Here is a 23,299-nt window from a genome sequence, read left to right as displayed (position 1 = left end):
TCCTACAGCAGTTTTCCTGTATAATGACTTTCCAGTTGAAACATTAGGTTTATCCTCCAGGCTTTGTGATGGATTCAACGTAGAAAAATCAAGTATATTTTCCTCACCAAATCTCTGTACATATGACAAAGAACTTCAGCATTGCTGATTCTTTCTTTTTCTCTTTCGTTATCTGAAAGTCTGGCTTCTGTCTGTAAAACTGAAAAGAACCATGGCCGCACAGAGACTAATGGAAAACTGCTTTGCCTCAAAATGCTATAATATCTTATGGTAGTCTCAGGGCAGGTCTAAACTCAGCAGGGATCGATGCTGTGAGATCGATCCACCCGCAATCAATTTAGCAAATCTAATAAAGAGAAGAGTAAGATAAGTCAATGGGAGATTTTCTCCTGTCAACTCCTCAGCCCCCTTCCACAATGTAGACCCCACAGTTACTTGACCTAAGGTACATTGATCCCAGCTACCTTATTCATGTAGTTGGAGTTGCGTAGAGTAGGTTCACTTACCGTGCTAGTGTAGACTTAGTCTTAGAGTCACGGAAATGCTGAGTAACAGGGTGTGTAGAGATGGAGGCTTTGGGTGACAATGAAAGAGGTCAAATGATGGTCAGAGAGAGGTAACTCAGCAATGGAAAGAGCCGTGCTGAGTGATGGAGTGATAAGATATTGTGTGGGAGGAACTTCTCAGACTGTGAACTTCCACAGTGCTGAGCTCAACCAAACTGGGACAGGGCACCCTTGATTAACGAGGAGATATGCTTTCCCCCTCTTGTAACACAGATTTCAAGTCAGTGGCCCCAGGTGATCAACTTCTGCAGGTGTATTTACCTACTTTATCACGAAGCTCTTTGGTTCTGATCCCATAAATGATCGGGTTGAGCATGGGAGGGATGAGGAGATAGAGGTCAGCCAAGATGATGTGAACATGGGGAGCGATGCCTTGACCAAACCGGTATGTGAGATTGGAGAAGATGCTAGGAGTATAATATGTCAGCATCACACAGATGTGGGTTGTGCAAGTGTTGAGAGCTTTCTGGTGAGATTTCTTAGAGGAGATTCTGAGGACGGCCCTGATGATCTGACCATAGGACAGGACAATGAGCGTCAGGTCAGACCCCATAACTACAAACATTAGCCCCAAGCTATATATCCTGGTTACTGTAATGTCCCCACACGCCATCTTGAACAAAGCTGTGTACTCGCATTGCGTGTGGGGGATAATGCGGTTGGCACAGAATGGCTGCCTGCTCAGCAGCAGGGGTAGGGGCAGAATGAAGAGAACAGCTCTTATCAAACATACAAGCCCAACCTTAGCTATTTGTGCATTGGTGAGGATGGTGGCATATCTCAGAGGGATACATATGGCAACGTAGCGATCAAAGGCCATTGTCACGAGGGTGGCTGAGTGAATAACAGAAACCATGTGAAGGAAGAACATCTGGGTGAGACAGCCAGCCACAGTAATTCCTTTCAAATTGAACCAAAATATGCCCAGTGCCTTTGGCACGACGAAGGTAGGTGTGGCGATGTCTGTGAGTGCCAGCATGCAGAGCAGCAGGTACATCGGCTTGTGAAGGGTCTGCTCCTTACCTACAACAGACAGAAGTGTGACATTTCCCAACAGGCTGATAATGTACAATGTAGAGAAAGGGATGGAAATCCAGATGTGGGCAGCCTCCAGGCCGGGGATTCCCATTAGGATGAATGTTGAAGGGTCAGAGGGGGTGAAGTTGAAAGCTGCCATGAGGTGGTTGATGCGTCAATATGACTCAGAAATGCTCAAGGTGCCTGTAAAGGGAGAGAAACACACAGTGAGGGAGTTACATGCTTTATAACAATTAGTACAGTAAATATTTTATAGCTATTCTCATTCTAGAAGTCTTCTTGAGTGGGGAGAGAAGAACCACCGACAATGTCACTCCCTGCTTTATATAACTTTAGCATATGGCGGGAACCCTGTGTTTCAAAACTGAGTTTCAAGACTAGTTTGCGGGAAAATTCAAATGGAGTCCAGAGTTCTTCGGCCTGGTCACATACAGGAAAAGAAGGGGGAGGAAATGAGATAGGTGAGACCTCCTGGTGCAGCCTGCTGTGAATGGCGAGCTGCACTGTGAAGGGGAGGGTACCACTTTTTAACATTCAAAAACTAGGACACTCCACGGGGAGGGAGGGTAGCCCCACCCTGCCACCATTCACTCCCTCCAACTGCCCCCCACAGAAACCCAAACCCATTCAACTCCCCCGCTCCCTTTCCCCTGATTGCCCCCTCCCAGGACCCCTGCCCCTTGGAACCCACCCCCTATCTAGGCCTTCATTCTCCTTGTCCCCAACAGCCCCCTTCTGAGACACTCCCCCCAACTTCCCCTGGGACTCCCATGCCTACCCAACTGCTGTCTGTCCCCTGACTGCCCCCTCGAGCCTCCACCTCATCCAACCCCCCCAGCTCCCTTGGGACCATCTTGAGACCCCTGCCCCTAACTGCCCCCCAGCACTGCATCCCCTATCTAAGTGCCGCGGGTCCTTGTCCCCTGATTTCCCCCTTCCAGGAGCCCTGCCCCTAGCTGCCCCCCAGGATCCCACCCGCTATATAAGCACCGCAGCTCCTTGTCCCAATTGCCCCCTCCTGGGACCTCTACCTCTAACTGCCCCTCAGGACTCCACTCCCTATCTAAACCTCCCTTCTCCTTGTCCCTTACTGCCCCTCCTGAAACCTCTCCCAATTTCCCCCCTAGGACCCCAACCCCTACCTGTCCCCTGACAAACCTCTGGGACTCCCATGCCTACCCAACCGCTGCCTGACCCTGACTGCCCCCTGAACCTTTGACCTATCTGCCCCCCCGAACCTCCACCCCATCCAACCCCCCCCACTCCCTGTCCCTTGACTGCCCCCCTGGAACTCCTTACCGCTTCTCTAACCCTCCAACCCCCTTACCGTGCCACTCAGACCAGCGTGTCTGGCGCTGCGCGGAGCCAGACACGCTGCTGCATACATGCTGCCATGCTCCCCTGCGGAGCCATAGCCCTCCCCCGCTGCCCAGCACCTGCCTTCCAGATTTGAACACCTCAAAATTCAGGAGTGCTCAAGCTCAGTTTGGGCAGCTGTTACTTCATTTCTCCCAGATCAAATATACTGATCCACTGTAACTTGCTGTAGAAAAAGTAGGATAAAATTGAGCAAGAAATACTCCCCAGTGGTTATTAGGACTGGAATTGCTATTTTCAAAAGCCATTGCCTTTTGTTTGTTTGTTTGTTTGTTTAAAAGGAAGACAGTGATATTGCATTGGCAAATTCCTCATAGAAAGAAAGAGTGGAACAAAAGAATAATAAAGGCACCTCAACTTTTCCTCATTTCTGGAGGACAGTCTTATAATATGCATCCAGATATCCTCCAATCACACAACTGGAAAATTGTTCCACTTTACTGCAGCTCTGTAACGGTATGGGAACCAATCCTGTCTGTGTTCTGGGCACATCCAAAATTCCTGCTGAATGACCTGCCCTGGGAGCGAGTTACCAGTGACCCAGGGCTGTGGCAGAAGGAGGGTGCAGGTGCAGGGGGAGAGCCCAGGCCCGGGGCAGCAGAATGTGGGGGAGGGTGGAGAGCCCAGGGCTGGGGCAGCAGGTGGTGCAGCGAGGAGGTCAGGGTAAGGATGGGAGGCAGCCAATATTTTTTTTGCTTGGGATGGCAAAAAATCTAGAGCCGGCCCTGGTGACATGCCTTTGTAAAATCATAGCATCCATTATGTATAGGCTGTCTGAAGCATTCTCAGGGAGGCTCATCTGATGGGAGATCAGTTTCCATTGTTTCCTCTAATGTTCATTGCCTTGTATAGGCCCTTCCCAACCAATTATCTAGACTGAAATCATCCTGCCTAGTGGGCGTTACCCAAGTGTGACTACATTTGAAATACAGATAAGTAGTCAATATTCATAACTGCAAACAAAAATCATACATTCATACAAATCAGATAATACTATTCAGAAAGTCATCACTTTTCCAATGACATCTTACATGACCCATCTTGCATAAAATGTATCATAAATATGCTATTATCATATAATAATAATAATAATAATAATAATAATAATAATAATAATATCACTATGATCAATATGGGGTACATTGTCACAAAATATCTATGGTTATTTCTACCAGTGAAATGCCTGAAGTAACATAACAACAACAGTTGGGAACAAAACTGAGTAAAGGTTGTGTCACCCAGGCTGCAGTTCTGTGGCTTATCAGGGCATAGAGACCCTAAAACTCCCCAAACACACTCTGTACCAAGAAAGATCCCAAAGCTGGCCTTGGATCAACAATCCTACAGAAAAAAATTATTTCAGCAGCACTGCCCACCTGTCCATCTACATGCTGCTCTTTAACCCTGTGACATTCCCGTTTGGTGTTATCTGGACCAGTCATCTGCTAGGTCACTCCAAGCCTTGACTCTGGGAGCCAGACTGACTCTGCTCTGCTGTGAGAACCCCCACTCCTGGGTTGTTCACACACAGCCTCTACCATGTTAGCTGCTGGTTGGATTGTGTAACTGAATGAAACTAGCCAATATCAACAGTTCCAGACACAACCCTAGGAACCTCCGTCTTGCAGTGTCCAGTTATGCCCGCTGGATGCTGGAAACTTAGATGAGTTCATCAGTTTAACAAGGAAATTGATATGCACCAAGTTTTTTATTCCCAGGGGAGTCTCTTACACGCTTCAAACCAAACACACTGCTTCAGGTAGAATAAACAACCCATTTTTAACTACAAAGAAAGATGTTAAGTGATATTAACTGATAGGCAAAAAGTCAGAGTGGTTACTAAAATAAAATAAAATATAAAAATGCAGTCTAAACTCTCAGCCCTATTCGACTGGGCAACATCAAGATGAAGCTATTTTTCTCACCCCACAGGATATAGCAGTCCTTAGTATACAGGTTTCTTCCTTAAACCTGGGCCAGTCTCCATGCTGGAATCTTGTCTTCTTCTCAATGTCTTTGTTGCTTGCAGCTAAGGTCACGGCCAGAGAAGGGCTCAGTATGTGTCTACTCTGTCTGTTTTACACCCTCAGTCCATGTGTTTGGGGAGCACATGTCCAGGCATGTCTGGGGGGCATTGCTGAGTCTCTGCAAGCAAGATTGAGCAAATCCCTTTATGGGGCGTCATGCAGGTGAGTCAGTGTATTGTAGCTCCCTTGCTGGACAATGGTTATTGATGGTAGTTTGACACCCTACCTGAGTGTTTGTTACTTTCCCTGCTGTTGCCTCAGGATGGGGGCTAATATCTGGCTGATTCCCCAACTTACAGCATGTTTTAGTGACCACCATATAACAGAATTCTCATAGGTCCATATACATTAATGATACATATATGGATAGAGACATGACTTTCAGCAGATCATGATGTTTCCCTTGATACCTTACAAGGCCTGCTTTATATGTAAGATCTTGATTATCTGAAAATGAGGAATATGGAGGTATAGAATGTCACAGCACCCACAAAGCCTCAGTTCTACTCGCCTGTCACTGCGCATCCCCTGCCTGCCTCCACAACCCTCAGAAGTGCCCAGTTCTCTGTGCATACCCCCTACCTGTCCCCACAGCCTCCAGCACTGCCAGCCTGCCTCTGTACACCCCTCTTCCTTCCACACAACCCCTGGTGCTGGTCACCTATCCAGGTAGATCCCCGAACCCCAGAACTTCCATCCCTGCCACATAGAGATATCCCTCACCCAGGACCAAAACCAGGTGCCACGCACCACAGCAACAGCTCACCGACATACCTCTTCAGTCTAAGATAAACTCAATGTCTGCCTGCACCGAGGAAAAGGGGGAGATGAGACTGAGCTGCCTTTCTGGGGGGAAAGGGAACCCTGGCTGCAGCTCAGCCTGTGCAGGGAAGGAGAGATGGGCAGAGCTAGCAGGAGAGGGAGAGGAGGTGGAATGAAAAGGAGCCAGTGTGAGCAACTCTTCCTCAAAAAGACACAAAGCTTTGATATATTGCGGCCAATTAGAAACCCAGACACCCCTTCCTGAGGCTGCTTTTCTGTGTTGGCAATTGCTGATGTTGCCACAAAGCTGTAGTGGGTTTTCCCATGGAAGGAAGTATGATCTGGATGGAAGATGGTGCCAGAGACCATCAGCCAGACCAGGGGTAGGCTACCTATGGCACAGGTGCCGAAGGCAGAACCTGAGGTGATTTTTAGTGGCACTCACACTCTGACACCTGGGTCCTGGCCTCCGGTTGAGGGGGCTCTGCATTTTAATTTAATTTTAAATGACGTTTCTTAAACATTTTGTTTACTTTACATACAACAATAGTTTAGTTATATATTATAAACTTATAGACAGAGACCTTCTAAAGATGTTAAAATGTATTAATGGCACGGAAAACCTTAAATGAGAGTGAATAAATGAAGACTCGGCACAGCAGTTCTGAAAGGTTGCCGACCCCTGTGCTAGAGTGTGGCCCACTTTCCATTGAAGTCTCAGACACCTCCCAGACCCAAGGGGCCTCTTGATGCCTCTTTGATCTGTGCATCAGGGAGGACTTTCATTCCCCATGCTGCATAGTTTCAGAACCCTGTGCCACTGTGATCTGGATACTGCAGGTCCCACAGTCCTGCCTGCACCCACCACACAGACTGTGCATTCCTGGACCTCCCCAGGTAACATTTGCAACACAACCTCTAATGATTCTCATCCTCTCCAGAAACGGAGATGAAGGGTCTCTTTCCCTTTCCCCTCCTTTTATAAAAAATGGTTATCCTAATTTTTTTGAAGTTTTAAATCTGTGAATTTGAGATTTAAGCAATTCTCCTGTCAGTTCTCCTTGAGTACAAAGAAGCTCACGCATCCTTAGAGGCCACAGAGCGACTCCAGATGAAGTCACTGGAGGCTAATGGCTGATGTAAATCAGGGAATTTATTTAACTCAGTATATGTGGATTTAGGGCACACACCTGGCTCAATTAGGAATTTTGCCTTTGATCTCAAGGGGACCAGTTTCACTCTGAATGTTTAATTTTCAGCTCCTGGCTGTTAAATTCACGGCTTTGGGTCCTGCTGCAGAGATCGCTATTCTGTTAGGGTGGTGAGAGAGTTTGAGGGAACCCTCAGTTCATGTGGCATTCTGAGACTGGGAATGAAAGTTGGGAGTTTCAAAACAGAGGGGCCTTGATTTTGCTCTCACAGAAACCAGTGTCAATCTGGAGTGAACTAGTGAAGGGAGAATCAGAGAGTAGAATCTGGGCAGTGTGTGGCCTATTCTTGTTGTGAACCCTCTGGTAACACAGATACCCACTGCAGAAGTTTTAACTGCACTTCCAAAAAGGGCACTGAGGTTGCTGAATTGGAAAACTTGAGCGAACGACAGGAAAAACCACACAGTTCAAAAAGAAAAAAAAGTTACTGAGAAAGATAGAAGGACATAGTAAGAGAAAAGGAATTGAACTTAAATGCAAATATTTGTCTAAACTGTTTCCAATCTATTTGTAGTTCCAATTTTTCCAGGTAAATCCTTTGTTTTTTATGACAGTACTAAACAGTTCAAGTCACTGTGCTGGTGAATTCCTGCCCAGATGGTTCTTGATTTGAACCCTGGAAACCTTCCTGAGCCCTTACCACTCGCTTTAATGCAGAAACAGGCAACTCACCAAAATCTCACGCAGCAGAGAGAGGAAATCTTTTTACTGCAACAGCAAGGCAGAGTGTTGAGAATCAGTGTATGAATTCACGTCTGACACTCGGAATGTTGCACAGTGACCTTTATGATTCCCCTGTACAATCCCTGTGGATTTTCAAATTGGCCAGGACTCCCATACAATTCCCTGGACTCTGTATGAGCAGCTGGAAGAGCAGAAAATGGACCCTGGAGAACTTCAGCCTGAGAACCACTCCCGGGAGAAAAGAAATTATTTGCTGAGAACAGGGGCTTAGATTTTCAGGGCAAACTGTGTCTTGCAGACTGTTCAGTGTAGCAAATGACGATGGCTTTCTGTTCTGTGTGCAATGTACTGCCATCTTCTATGAAGCTATCAGCTCACCTTTGCAATACAGCTTAGCTGCTTTTATAATAGAGATGTTAACCCCAGACATCATATAATTGTATTACTTTGTGACTCTGTGGTTTATACCATTTATTATTCTTTCATTCATTTTAATAAAGATCTTAACAATTTGGAATAGTCCTCAGAATAGGTATACTTGCCACACAACCTCAGAGACCACTTATGATATTGAACACTCTAACAACAAGTGGTACTTGTGAGACTAACACATTTATTTGGGCATAAGCTTTCATGGGCTGAAACCCACTTCATCAGTTACATGCAGTGGAAAATACAGTAGACAGGTATATATACACAGCACATCAAAAGACGTGAGTTGCCTTACAAGTGGCAGGGTCAGTGCTAACGAGACAATTTAATTAAAGTGGAAGGTCTGTATTCTCTAACCCTGTAGCAGGAATTGGGACAAGAACTTAAATATTTTCTGCTCAGATCAATGGAAAGATGTAATAAATTACTCCATAACTGAAACATTTTGGTGAACTTCTCTTGCTTCTGCATTACCCCAGGGGAACTGACTGGTGAAAGGATCTGAGTGCGTACTCCCACCCGCTTTACCCATAGGACTGCCTGACCTCATGGACACCCCTTCCACTCTCCTGTGTGGCACAGTGCTCATATTAGTTACGTAGCTGGGCCCAGGAAGCCTGAGAGGCTAAAACACCAGTATCATTGTGGTCACTTAGGGCGAGGGCTAGAGTGTCCCCACTCTGGTGTACTCCCTTCATATCAGATGCCTCACTGATCCACAGATCATTATATTAAGTTCAAAACAAATATAATTTTCATAGATTCATAGGCTATTCATAGATTAATAGACTCTAGGACTGGAAGGGACCTCGAGAGGTCATCGAGTCCAGTCCCCTGCCCTCATGGCAGGACCAAATACTGTCTAGACCAGCCCTGATAGATATTTATCTAACCTACTCTTAAATATCTCCAGAGATGGAGATTCCATAACCTCCCTAGGCAATTTATTCCAGTGTTTAACTACCCTGATAGTTAGGAACTTTTTCCTGATGTCCAGCCTAAATCTCCCGTGCTGCAGTTTAAGCCTATTGCTTCTTGTTCTATCATTAGAGGCTAAGGTGAACAAGTTTTCTCCTTCCTCCTGATGACACCCTTTTAGATACGTGAAAACTGCTATCATATCCCCTCTCAGTCTTCTCTTTTCCAAACTAAACAAACCCAATTCCTTCAGCCTTCCTTCATAGGTCATGTTCTCAAGACCTTTAATCATTCTTGTTGCTCTTCTCTGGACTCTCTCCAATTTCTCCACATCTTTCTTGAAATGTGATGCCCAGAACTGGACACAATACTCCAGTTGAGGCCTAACCAGCGCAGAGTAGAGCAGAAGAATGACTTCTCGTGTCTTGTGTACAACACACATGTTAATGTATCCCGGAATCTCCTTTGCTTTTTTTGCAACAATATCACACTGTTGACTCATATTTAGCTTGTGGTCCACTATGACCCCTAGATCTCTTTCTGCCATGCTCCTTCCTAGACAGTCTCTTCCCATTCTGTATGTGGAGCACTTTGCATTTGACTTTATTGAACTTCATCTGGTTTACCTGAGACCATTTCTCCAATTTGTCCAGCAGTTGCAATCCCTCCCAGTTTGGTATCGTCTGCAAACTTAATAAGAGTACTTTCTATGCCAATATCTAAGTCGTTGATGAAGATATTGAACAGAGCCGGTCCCAAAACAGACCCCTGCGGAACCCCACTTGTTATACCTTTCCAGCAGGATTGGGAGCCATTAATAACTACTCTCTGTGACGGAGTGTGGGGGAGTCCGGCCCTGCACCCCTCTTCCTGGGACGCACAGTGACTCTCGGCCAGCCAGTAAAACAGAAGATTTATTGGACAACAGGAACACAGGTTACAGCAGAGCTTGCAGGCACAGTCAGGGCCCCTCCACCGAGTCCTTCTGGGCTTTCAGGGTGCTTGGATCCTAGCTAGGATACCCTGTATTCCGCCCACACAGCCCCAAGCCCAAACTCAAACTGCTTCCCTCCTGCCACTCCCTTCCTTTGTCCCCTTCCTGGTAAAAGTGTTGACCTTTCCCCTCCCTTACCTAGCTCAGGTTACAGGCCCTGGCATCGACCATCCCCTAAAGTCCTCCCCTGCTCTTCCACTTCCCACACAGACAGTCCCTACTGCATCACATCTCTCCCCCCTTCAAGACTGAACTGAGAAGGGTCACTCTGCCCAGTGACCTGGGGAAGTTCAGGGCCCCTTCTCCGGGACAACGCATCCGCTGTCAGGTTGGCACTTCCCTTCACATGGACCACATCCATGTCATAGTCCTGCAGGAGCAGGCTCCACCTCAGGAGCTTGGCGTTGGCTCCTTTCATCTGGTGCAGCCAGGTCAGGGGAGAGTGGTCAGTGTACACGGTGAAGTGTAGCCCAAAGAGATATGGCTCTAGCTTCTTAAGGGCCCACACCATGGCCAGGCATTCCTTCTCGATGGCTGCGTAGCTTTGTTCCCGGGGTAGCAGCTTCTTACTCAGGTACACGATGGGATGTCTCTCCCCCTTTTCATCCTCCTGCATTAACACCGCCCCCAGTCCCGTGTCTGAGGCATCGGTGAACACCATAAAGGGTTTGTCAAAATCTGGGTTTGCAAGAACTGGGCCGCTAACCAGAGCCTCCTTCAGCGCCCGGAAAGCCTCCTGGCACTGCTCAGTCCAGATCACCTTGTCTGGCTTCCCCTTTTTGCACAGTTCAGTGATGGGGCCGGCTATGGCATTAAAGTGGGGCACGAACCTTCGATAGTACCCCGCCATCCCAATAAAGGCCTGGACCTGCTTTTTGGTTTGGGGGGCAGGCCAGTCTCTGATCACCTCCACCTTGGCTGGTTCCGGCTTCAGGCAGCCGCTCCCCACCCGATGGCCCAGGTAAGATACTTCAGCCATCCCCACCTTGCGCTTTTCAGCCTTTACTGTTAACCCAGCCTTTCGGAGTCGGTCCAGGACTTGTTTAACCTGGGACATGTGGTCCTCCCAGGTCTGGCTGAAGACGCAGATGTCGTCAATATATGCCACGTCAAAATTCTCCATCCCCCTCAGTAGCTGATCCACCAGGCACTGGAAGGTGGCCGGTGCTCCCTTGAGTCCGAAGGGCAGGGTCAGAAACTCATAGAGCCCCAGAGGGGTGATAAAGGCCGATTTCAGCCTGGCATCTGTGTCCAGCGGCACTTGCCAGTAGCCTTTGGTAAGATACATAGTGGTGAGGTACCGAGCACTTCCCAGCTTGTCTAGGAGCTCGTCAGGCCTGGGCATAGGGTAGGCATCAGATACGGTGATGGCATTGAGCTTTCGATAGTCCACACAGAACCGGATTGACCCATCCTTCTTGGGAACCAGCACCACTGGCGAGGCCCAAGGGCTGGAAGACGGCTGGATCACCCCCAAAGCCAGCATGTCCCTGACCTCTCTTTCAAGATCCTGGGCAGTTTTACCAGTGACCCAAAAAGGGGAGCATCTTATAAGGAGATGTGACCCTGCCTCCACCCGGTGGACAGTCAAATTAGTGCATCCAGGCTGGTTGGAAAACAGCTGTCGGTATAGATGCAGCACCCCTCTGATCTCAGCGTGCTGGCCCGGTGTCAGCTGATCAGAGAGGGGAATCACCTCCAGGGGGGAACCAGCTTTGGTCCCAGGGAATAGATCTACTAAGGGGTCATCTCCCTGCCCCTCCCAATGTCCACACACGGCCAACACCACATTCCCCCTGTCATAGTATGGTTTCATCATGTTCACATGGTACACCCGATGGTGATGTGCCCAGTTTGACAGCTCCACCACATAGTTTACCTCATTCAGTTGCTTGATAACCTTGAAGGGCCCTTCCCAGGCGGCCTGGAGTTTGTTTCTCCTCACAGGGATGAGAACCATCACCTGATCTCCGATGGCGAAGGCACGGGCCCGTGCCGTGCGGTCATACCAGACCTTCTGCCTCCTCTGGGCTCGGGCCAGATTCTCCCTGGCCAGGCCCATGAGCTCGGCCAGTCTTTCCCGGAAAGTCAGGACATACTCCACCACTGACTCTCCCTCGAGAGAGGCCTTCCCCTCCCATTCGTCCCTCATCAGGTCTAGGGGCCCCCTTACCCGCTTTCCATACAACAGTTTGAAAGGTGAAAACCCGGTAGATTCCTGGGGCACCTCCCTGTACGCGAACAGCAGGTGAGGTAAGTACTTGTCCCAGTCCTGCGGGTGCTGGTTCATAAATGTTTTTAGCATCATCTTCAGCGTCCCGTTGAACCTTTCTACCAGCCCGTTGGACTGAGGGTGATACGCTGAGGCCCAGTTGTGCTGGACCCCACATTTCTGCCATAAGGACCGGAGCAGGGCCGACATGAAGTTGAACCCCTGGTCCGTTAAGACCTCCTTGGGGAACCCCACCCGGCTGAAAATTGTCAGCAGCGCATCTGCCACTATGTCGGCTTCGATAGAGGACAAGGCCACTGCCTCGGGGTAGCGAGTGGCAAAATCCACCACCACCAGGATGTATTTCTTCCCCGACCGGGTCGTCTTGCTGAGGGGTCCCACTATGTCCATGGCCACCTTCTGGAAAGGTTCTTCTATGATGGGTAAAGGCCTCAAAGCCGCTTTCCCCTTGTCCCGGGCCTTCCCCACCCTCTGGCAGGGGTCACAGGATTGACAGTACTGTTGGACATGGGTAAAGACCCCAGGCCAGTAAAAGTTCTGTAGCAGCCTCTGCCTGGTGCGTCGGATTCCCTGGTGCCCTGCAAAAGGGATGTCATGGGCCAGGTACAGCAGCTTGTGATGAAACTTCTGGGGAACCACCAGCTGCCTCCTGATCCCCCATGACTCTACTTCTCCTGGGGGAGCCCATTCTCTGTACAGGAACCCCTTCTCCCACAGGAACCTCTCCTTGCAAGCTCTCCTCATGGTCTGTACCGCACTAAGGTCAGCCCAGTCCCGGTGCTTCCGCAAGGAGGGATCTTTCTGCAACTCGGCCTGGAACTCAGCAGCTGGGACAGGGATGGGGACCGGCTCTCTCTTGCTGGCTGGGTCTGAGGCCGCAGCCTCTCTGCACCGTGCCCCTGGGCGTTCCCCACTCCCTGGGTTAGGATCCTGCACCTCGGGTCGAGTACCTTCCCCGTTATTGGGGTGCAGTGCCCTTTGCCGACTCTGACTACGAGTCACGACCAGGGCACTCTGGGTGTTACTAGGCCAGTCCTCGAGGTCCCCTCCCATTAACACGTCAGTGGGCAAATATTGGTGTACCCCCACATCCTTGGGGCCCTCCTTGGCCCCCCATTTCAGGTGTACCCTTGCCACGGGCACCTTGAATGGGGTCCCGCCCACACCCATCAGGGTCAGGTAGGTGTCGGGTACCATTAAATCTGAGGCCACTACCTCGGGCCGGGCCAATGTCACCTCTGCGCCCGTGTCCCAGTACCCAGTGACCTTCCTCCCATCTACCTCCAGGGAAACAATGCACTCCTTCCGGAGGGGCAGTCCCGCGCCCACCCGGTAAACCAAAAACCCGGAGCCTGGAGCGTCCACAGGTGGTATGTTGCCAGCCCCCCTTTCCTGGGAATGTAGCCCCTCCTCCGATTGGGTTTTTACCCAGTCCACCCTCTGCGGGTTGGGTCTGCTTGGTCTGTCCCTGAGCTTGGGGCACTGGGCCCGTATGTGACCTCGTTGGCCACAGTGATAGCAGCCCATGTCTCGTGGGTCCCCTTGAGTGGGTCGGAGGGACCTGCCGCTGGATGTTCCCCTTTTGGGGGGGTTCTCCATAGGACCCCGCTGGGAGGTCCCATGATGACTCTCTCTCTGCGTTGAGGCAGGCTTGCTCCTTCGAGACTCCTCCCTGCCATCCCCTGCCCGACTGTCCACAAATTGGTCGGCCAGCTGGCCTGCGTGCTGTGAGTTCTCCGGCTTCTGGTCCATCAACCACAGCCTCAAGTCGGAGGGGCACTGCTCGTACAGGTGCTCCAGTATGAATAGGTCAAGCAGGTCCTCTTTAGTTTGGGCCCCAGCTGTCCACTTGTGGGCATACCCCTGGGCCCGGTTGGCCAGTTATAGGTATGTGACCTCACGGGTTTTACGCTGGCTCCGGAACTTTTTCCGGTACATCTCAGGAGTCAGCCCAAACTCGCGGAGCAGGGCCTGTTTGAACAGTTCGTAGTCCCCTGCCTCCGCCCCTTTCAGTCGGCTGTACACCTCCACGGCTGTGGAGTCCAGTAAGGGGGTGAGAACTGCGATCCTGTCTGCAGGGTCAACCCTGTGCAGCTCGCAGGCATTCTCAAAGGCCGTCAGGAAGGTATCTATGTCCTCCCCCTCCTTATGCTGGGGCAGCAAGTGCTTATCAAAGCTCTTTGTAGGCTTGGGTCCCCCCTCACTCACCGCAGCCGGGGCCTCACTGCTCCTCAGCCCGGCCAGCTCCAGCTCATGTTTACGCTGGTTCTCCTTCTCCTCCCTCTCACGCTGGCGCTGGTTCTCCTCATGTTCATGCTGTTTCGCCTTCTCCTCCAGCTCTTTCCTCTTTAACTCGAGCTCCTCCCGTCTCAGCTCCCTTTCATATTCCAGCCGTGTCTGCTCCACAGATGCCGAGCGTTGCCGGGAGGATACCCTGCTGGGAGGTGGGCTTCGCCGGGAGTATCCCCTGCTGGCCGGGGGTGTCACGGTGCCCTCGGTATACACTGGGCTCCTCCCCGCCCTTCCCCTAGGCCTAGGAAGGGGGGGTCTCAGGAAGCCCTCGTCCGCCGGCTGACCACTCCCAGCGGGGACAGACACTGGTGCCTGCGCTGCATCTGCCCGGCTGCTTCCCTCAGAGACAGGGCTCCGTTCATTCATGCGGTCTCCCTGCTCCAGCTGGGCAATCAGCTGGTCCTTGGTGAGCCTCCCTAGGTGCAGCCCCCTCTGCTTGCACAGCTCCAGCAGGTCACACTTGCGCCGCTTGGCATACATCTTCCTGCTGGCCACTCACAGACCGGGGTGCTCGCCGCTCCCCACGGTTTCCAGGGGGACCCCTCGTGCACCAGCCCTTTGTGATGTCACCACCTCTCTGCCAGGGTCGAGCTGTAGACTCCTCCGCCCCTGGGACCGCTCGCTGCAATCCCCCGGGGGACCCTGTTACTGCAAAGTCCTTCTCACTGGGCACACACTCCCAGGCTTTAACCACACCTTCGTTTTACTGCTCCCCAGTCAATTACTGCAGGAAGCGCTGTCCACGGGGTGCAGTATATCCCACCTCTGCCACCAGTTGTGACGGAGTGTGGGGGAGTCCGGCCCTGCACCCCTCTTCCTGGGACCCACAGTGACTCTCGGCCAGCCAGTAAAACAGAAGATTTATTGGACAACAGGAACACAGGTTACAGCAGAGCTTGCAGGCACAGTCAGGACCCCTCCACCGAGTCCTTCTGGGCTTTCAGGGTGCTTGGATCCTAGCTAGGATACCCTGAATTCCGGCCACACAGCCCCAAGCCCAAACTCAAACTGCTTCCCTCCTGCCACTCCCTTCCTTTGTCCCCTTCCCGGGCAAAGGTGTTGACCTTTCCCCTCCCTTACCTAGCTCAGGTTACAGGCCCTGGCATCGTCCATCCCCTAAAGTCCTCCCCTGCTCTCCCACTCCCCACACAGACAGTCCCTACTGCATCACACTCTCTGAATATGGTTATTCAGCCAGTTATGCACCTACCTTATAGTAGCCCCATCTACATTGTATTTGCCTAGTTTATCGATAAGGGTTTCATGCGAGACCACATCAAATGCCTTACTAAAGTCTTGGTAAATCACATCCACCCGCTTCTCCCTTATTCACAAGACTCGTTTTCCTATCAAAGAAAGCTATCAGACTGGTTTGACATGATTTGTTCTTTACAAATCCATGCTGGCTATTCCCTATCACCTTACCACCTTCCAAGTGTTTGCAGATGATTTCTTTAATTACTTGCTCCATTATCTTCCCTGGCACAGAAGTTAAACTAACTGGTCTGTAGTTTCCTGGGTTGTTTTTATTTCCCTTTTTATAGATGGGCACTATATTTGCCCTTTATTTATTAAACCGCAACTGTAAGAAATTTAAGAAAAAATGGGAAAGGTTCAAGAAAACAAGAAACCTCAACTTGTGGGCACAGGGACATCACAAGCAGTGGTTCAGGGTCGTAAGGAAAGTTTGCAGTCTGTTTCTCACACACCGCAAGCCTCCCGGCCAGGTCCTGGCTGTGATAGAGTGACACCATGGGTCAGACACTTCCTCTAGGCTCTTGGTGGCAGGACCCTTCTCCAAACCATTTTCCCTCTCATCAGATTCACACACCCCCTTCTAAATCCAGCCTTTAAGGCCTTCTTGTCTGGTGATGTCTCCCTGTGCTGGGCCCTCTGCCCATAACCCAATCTTGTTATCCCCAGCAGTGTATTGTACACAGCTACTTGTGGCATGGCCAGCATCCTTATCCTGGCTCTCGCACCACATCTGTCCACTGTAGCTCAGCCGTGGCTCCCTGTTCCAGCCACTGGTTTCTGCAAACCCAGATCCACGTTCTGGTCTGCTTCAGCCACCCAGCTCTGCCTCAGTACTGCTGCTCTGCCTCCAGCTCAGCTTAGGTGTTTTGCCAGATTTCAACTGCATCAATAGCCCCAAATCACTTAAAAATGAATCTAAGAGTAGTGCTATGTATTTCTTGAAACAGAGGGGTTTTTTTTTATTATAAACGTATTCATTTAGATGTCAAATAACAAATGAAAGTATTTGCTAGATACCTACTACAGATTATGTTACAAAAAAAAAAGCTACAACCTCCAGCAGGAGTGTCTTCATATTAGCAACAAAGCTATGAAACAATAATCAAATTCAAATTAAAACCTAAGTACTGGTACTAGTGTCCTGATTGTGGCGTGGCAAGTATTTCTAAGAAAAATGGTGAATAACCCAAAAGGAGCCCAAAATATATGTAGTGTGAAAACAAAAATAACATTATTACATAATTTATGTCTAATTCCATTCAAAGACTGATCTTAAAAAGCTCCAAGGAAGGAAATTCCACCACCTCCTTAGCTAACCCATTCCAGTGCTTCACCACCCTCCTAGTGAAAAAGTTTTTCCTAATATCTAATTTAAACCTCCCCCACTGCAACTTGAGACCGTTGCTCCTTGTTCTGTAATCTGGTACCACTGAGAACAGTCTAGATCCATTCTCTTTGGAACCCCCTTTCAGGTAGTTGAATGCAGCTATCAAATCCCCCCTCATTCTTCTCTTCTGCAGACTAAACAATCCCAGTTCCCTCAGCATCTCCTCATAAGTCGTGTGCCAGCTCCCTAATCCTTTTTGTAGCCCTCTGCTGGACTTTTTCCAATTTTTCCACGTCCTTTCTGTAGTGGGGGGCCCAAAACTGGACACAATTCTCCAGAAGTGGCCTCTCTGGTGCCAAACAAAGGGGAATGATCACGCCCCTCGATCTGCTGGCAATGCCTCTATTTATACAGTGCAAAATGCCGTTATCCTTCTTGGCAACAAGGGCACATTGTTGACTCATATCCAGTTTCTGATCCACTGTAACCCCTAGATCCTTTTCTGCAGAACTGCTGCCTAGCCATTTGGTCCCTAGTGTATAGCAGTGCATGGGATTCTTCCATCCTAAATGCAGGACTCTGCACTTCTCCTTGTTGAACCTCATCAGGTTTCTTTTGGCCCAATCCTTTAATTTGTTTAGGTCCCCCTATATCCTGTCCCTACTCTCAGGTGTATCTACCACTCCTCCCAGTTTAGTGTCATCTGCAAACTTACTGAGGGTGCAGTCCTTACCACCATCTACATCATTAATGAAGATATTGAACAAAACCGACCCCAGGGCCAGCACTTGGGGCTCTCCACTTGAAACTGGCTAGACATGGAGCCATTAATCACTACCCACTAAGCCCAATGATCTAGCCATCTTTCTATCCACCTTATAGCCCTTTCATCCAGCCCATAGTTCTTTAACTTGCTGGCAAGAATGCTGTGGGATACCATATCAAAAGCTTTGCTAAAGTCAAGGAATAACACAACCATTGTTTTCTCCTCATCCACAGAGCCAGTTATCTCGTCACAGAAGGCAATTAGGTTAGTCAGGCATGACTTGCCCTTGGTGAATCTATGGCTGACTGTTCCTGACAACTTTCCTCTCCTCTAAGTGCTTCAGAATTGATCCCTTGAGGACCTGCTCCACGATTTTGTCCAGGGACTGAGTTGAGGCTGACTGGTCTGTAGTTCCCTGGATCCTATTTCTTCACTTTCTTAAAGATGGGCACTACATTAGCCTTTTTCCAGTCATCTGGGACCTTCCTCGATTGCCATGAGTTTTCAAAGATAATGGCCAATGGCTCTGCAATCACATCTGCCAATTACTTTAGCATCCTTGGATGCAGCACATTCGGCTCCATGGACTTGTGCTCATCCAGCTTTTCTAAATAGTCCCGAATCACTTCTTTCTCCACAGAGAGTTGGTCACCTCCTCCCCATGCTTTGCTGCCCAGTGCAGCAGTCTGGGACCTGACCTTGTTTATGAAGACAAAAGCAAAAAAAGCATTGAGTACATTACCTTTTTGAACATGCTCTGTCACTAGGTTGCCTTCCTCATTCAGGGGCCCACACTTAATTTGACTTTCTTCTTCTAATGAGTCTGAATATAATGTAACCTGAATATGCTTCATGCAAAAGGGTATCATTACAAAGCTTACAATCTACTGGGTGTGGTCATCTTTTTGTATGTGTATCATTCTTGTATCTGAAACTAGAAATATGAAGTATAACTCTGAGGGCCTATTGTAATTATGCAAAATTTGGGCCATTAATGGTGTTTTGGAATCTTGATGGCTCACATTAACCAGGACAATTGACTGTAGATGGCTCTGTTTACTTTTACTTCTTCTTGTATACGTGTGTGCTGGCAAGTGGTTAATGGATCTTACCGTGACATGTGATCATGTCACCTGAACTGGAATCCATCTTTAACTCGGTGCTTTTCCATTTAGAAGGAGGGGTGGGAACCCAGAGAGGAAGAAAGGATTCCAACATTGTGGCAAAGATGTATAAGGGTGTGGAACAGAACAAAGGGTGGTGCAGTCATGAGAAATCCCCTAGCTACCACCTGAGCTGGAACAAGGGCTGTAGCAGGGGGAATGATTGTGCCCAGACTAGAAAGGTGTTCAGTCTGTCATAGAAGCTTATTGAAACATCTCTGAGGGTGAGATTATGTCTATGATCAGTTTCTTAATGTATTAGTCTTAGACTTACATATTTTTTCATTGTTTTGCTTGGTAATTCACTTTGTTCTGTATGTTATTACTTGAAATCACTTAAATCCACCTAAACCACCTAAATCCTACTTTTTATACTTAATAAACTCACTTTTGTTTATTAATGAACCCAGAGTAAGTGATCACAAACTGCTGTGCGTATCTCTGTACCAATGTTATAGAGGGAGGTTGGACAATTTATGCATTTACAATTTATGGATTTATTTGGGGTTTGGATCTCATTGGGAACTGGGTGTATGGGTGCTGGAGATTGGTGATCTGCTTAGCTGTTTTCAGTTATGTCTATAGTTTGCAGGCATGGGTCAGACCCTGGGTCTGTGTTGCAGCATGCTAGTGTGTCTGGTTTAACAAGACAGGGTTCTGGAGTCCCAAGCTGGCAGAGAAAATGGGCTCAGATGTAATTTCAGCACATCAGGTTACAGTCCCAAAGGGGTCTCTGTGAACGAACCCGTCCCAGAGGCAGACACTGAATTTAAACTATTCTGAGGAGGTATTTCTGTGAGCTCTCGTTTTGGGGTCTGGCACCTGGTTTTGATTCTGAGTGGGGGACCTACATGGACAGGCGGGCAGCACTGAAGCTTCTGGGGCAGGAAACAGGATGTACACAGGGAGGCATGCAGCATTGCGGATTATCGGGGCGGAGAGAGGAGTGTACACAGAGATGGGGGTGGTGGGGAATCCAAGGGATATCCCAGAGAAGCGGGCAGCACCGAGGATTCCCAGGGCAGGCGGGGTCGTACAGGGACAGGCTGTCATAAACAGATAGCTAAGGGTTAATGTCTCTTTCACTTGGAAAAGGGTAACACAAAACACCTGACCAGAGGACCAATCAGGAAACAAAACTTTTTCAAATCTGGGTGGAGGGAAGTTTTGGGTGTGAGTTCTTTGTTTTTTGTCTTGTGTCTGTGCCCTTTCGGCTATGAGAGTGATCTTTCTGTCTCCTGCCTTTCTAATCTTCTGTTTCCAAGTTGTAAGTACAAAGATAGTACGACAATAAGGTTTATATTGTTTTCTTTTGTATTTACATGTGTGTAGTTGTTGGAATGTGTTAAATTGTATTCTTTTGGCTAAGGCTGTTTTTTCATTTTTTATCCTTTAAGCAATTGACCCTGTATATTGTCACTTTTATACAGAGCCTATTTTTAATGCCTTTTTTCTTTCTTTTTTATATAAAGCTTTCTTTTTAAGACCTGTTGGAGTTTTTTCTTTAGTGGGGACTCCAGGGAATTGAGTCTGCAGCTCACCAGGGAATTGGTGGGAGGAAGAAGTCAGGAGGAAAACCTCTTTGTGTTAGATTTACTAAGCCTGACTTTACATACCCTCTTGGTGAGGGGGAAGAGAGATTAGATCTCTCGGTACTTGTGTTTCCAGGACTGGAAGCCGGGAATCTCCTAGAGTCATCCAGGGAGTGGAACCTGGGAGGAAGTAACAAGGGGAGGGGGTTATTTCCCTTTGTTGTAAGACTCAAGGCATCTGAGTCTGGGGGTCCCCCAGGGAAGGTTTTGGGGAGACCACAGTGAGCTAGGCAATGTATAATTCCTGGTGGGTGGCAGCAATTACCAGGTCCAAGATGGTAACTAAGCTTGGAGGTTTTCATGCTCACAGCCATATTTTGGACGCTAAGGTCCAGATCTGGAAAGAAATGTTATAACACCTCCTCAGACAAGGAGTTCCACAAGCTGACTGTGCGCTGTGTGAAGAAGAATTTCCTCTTATTTGTTTTAAACCTGCTGCCTATTAATTTCATTTGGTGACCTCTAGTTCTTGTATTATGGGAATAAGTAAATAACTTTTCCTCATCCACTTTCTCCACATCACTCATAATTTTATATACCTCTATCATATCCCCCCTTAGTCTCCACTTTTCCAAGCTGAAGAGTCCTAGCCTCTTTAATCTTTCTTCATATGGAACACTCTCTAAATCCCTAATCATTTTAGTTGCCCTTTTCTGAATCGTTTCTAGTGCCAATATATCTTTTTTGAAATGAGGGGACTACATCTGTACGCAGTATTCAAGATGTGGGTGTACTATCGATTTATATAAGGGCAATAATATATTCTCAATCTTATTCTCTATCCCCTTTTTAATGATTCCTAACGTCCTGTTTGCTTTTTTTACCAACTCTGCACACTGCGTGGACATCTTCAGAGAACTATCCACGATGACTCCAAGATCTTTTTCCTGACTCGTTGTAGCTAAATTAGCCCCTGTCATATTGTATGTACAGCTGGGGTTATTTTTTCAAATGTGCATTACTTTACATTTATCCACAATACATTTCATTTGCCATTTTATTGCCCAATCACTTAGTTTTGTGAGATCTTTTTGAAGTTCTTCACAATCTGCTTTGGTCTTAACTATCTTGAGCAGTTTAGCATCATCTGCAGACTTTGCCACCTCACTGTTTACCCCTTTCTCCAGATTGTTTATGAATAAGTTGAATAAGATTGGTCCGAGGACTGACCCTTGAGGAACACCACTAGTTACCCCTCTCCATTCTGAGAATTTACCATTAATTCCTACCCTTTATTCCCTGTCTTTTAACCAGTTCTCAGTCCATGAAAGGACCTTCCCTTTTATTCCATGACAGTTTAATTTACATAAGAGTCTTTGGTGAGGGACCTTGTCAAAGGCCTTCTGGAAATCTAAGTACACTACATCCTCTGGCTCCCCCTTGTCCACATGTTTGTTGACCCCTTCAAAGAACTCTAATAAATTAGTAAGACACGATTTCCCTTTACAGAAACTATGTTGACGATTGCTCAACAGTTTGTTTTTCTATGTTTCTGACAATTTTATTTTTAACTATTGTTTCGACTAATTTCCCAGTACCGAAGTTAGACTTACTGGTCTGTAATTGCCTGGATTACCTCTAAAGCCCTTTTTTAATATTGGCGTTACCGTAGCTAACTTCTAGTCATTGGGTATCGAAGCCGATTTAAAGGACAGGTTACAAACCCTAAGTTAATAGTTCCACAACTTCACATTTGAGTTCTTTCAGAACTCTTGGGTGAATGCCATCTGGTTCCGGTGACTTGGTTATGTTGAGTTTATCAATAATTCCAAAACCTCCTCTAGTGACACTTCAATCTGTGACAGTTCCTCAGATTTGTCACCTACAAAAGCTGGCTCAGGTTTGGGAATCTCCCTAACATCCTCAGCCGTGAAGTCCGAAGCAAATAATCCATTTAGTTTATCCCCATCAAATTTCAATACTGTGTTGAACTTTCAGAAATCGATGCAGAAACAAGTTGTGTTATCCTGCATCAGAAATAGTATAATGGACATCTCCATTCACTGTGTGATTCCTTCGCCTCTCCCAGGGCCAAAATGACCTGGAGTTCATCTCACATGTTATCCCACATTTTAGAAGGGAACAGCCATGATGTTTCCCTGATCTGTTGCCCTGGGACCATTTCAGTGTGGTGGTATTTTCAGTAGGTGTCCCTGCTGGGCTGAGAACACACTGGTAAAGGAATCAGACAACTGCTACATCTGGATCTTTTGCTCATGCTGCAGTCCATCCTCAATATTTACATCACACATGCCTGAGGGCCTAACTTGGCTCCACAGTTTATGAATGTGATGGGTTGTTTCTCCTGGGGTGCACTCTGAGAGCCGTGGGAATTCCTGCTCCCCTGTAACCACCCAGCTGGCCTTGCCCTTTTTCACAAGGCTTTGCTGGTGATTCAGCCTCTTAAGGCCCTAGTATCATAGAATCATAAAATCAAAGAAGCATAGAAGATAAGGATTGGAAAAGACCTTAGGAGGTCTAGTCCTATCCCCTGTTATCATCCACCATGACAGTAGATGGTGACACACATTCCACTGAGCTACCTGAGGGCTTACTGAAGCCACCCAAGTACAAAGGGCAGACACCGGCTAATTTCCTATCTCAGCAGGATCACATCCACCACTGGAGGATAAACCCAAAATTAGACTGTCTTGCACTGC

At 48.1% G+C, this 23,299-nt stretch overlaps 1 protein-coding gene across 1 annotated transcript; it reads right to left on the bottom strand.

Annotated features, from left to right (window-relative positions):
• Positions 1-804: 804 nt before the first annotated feature.
• On the bottom strand, positions 805-1,743 carry LOC127044261 (olfactory receptor 52E2-like). Its single transcript, XM_050938871.1, has one exon. It carries the CDS (start codon positions 1,741-1,743, stop codon positions 805-807), a length of 939 nt encoding a protein of 312 aa, XP_050794828.1.
• Between the last annotated feature and the right edge of the window lie 21,556 nt (positions 1,744-23,299).

This window comes from Gopherus flavomarginatus, chromosome 1, assembly GCF_025201925.1.
Source record: "Gopherus flavomarginatus isolate rGopFla2 chromosome 1, rGopFla2.mat.asm, whole genome shotgun sequence".
NCBI classification, from domain to species: Eukaryota; Metazoa; Chordata; order Testudines; family Testudinidae; genus Gopherus; species Gopherus flavomarginatus.
This window is presented reverse-complemented; position numbering and strand designations above follow the sequence as displayed.

Bases quoted from the DNA above. Each gene is read 5' to 3' on its own strand.
- LOC127044261 (XM_050938871.1), bottom strand. From the start codon at position 1,743: ATGGCAGCTTTCAACTTCACCCCCTCTGACCCTTCAACATTCATCCTA.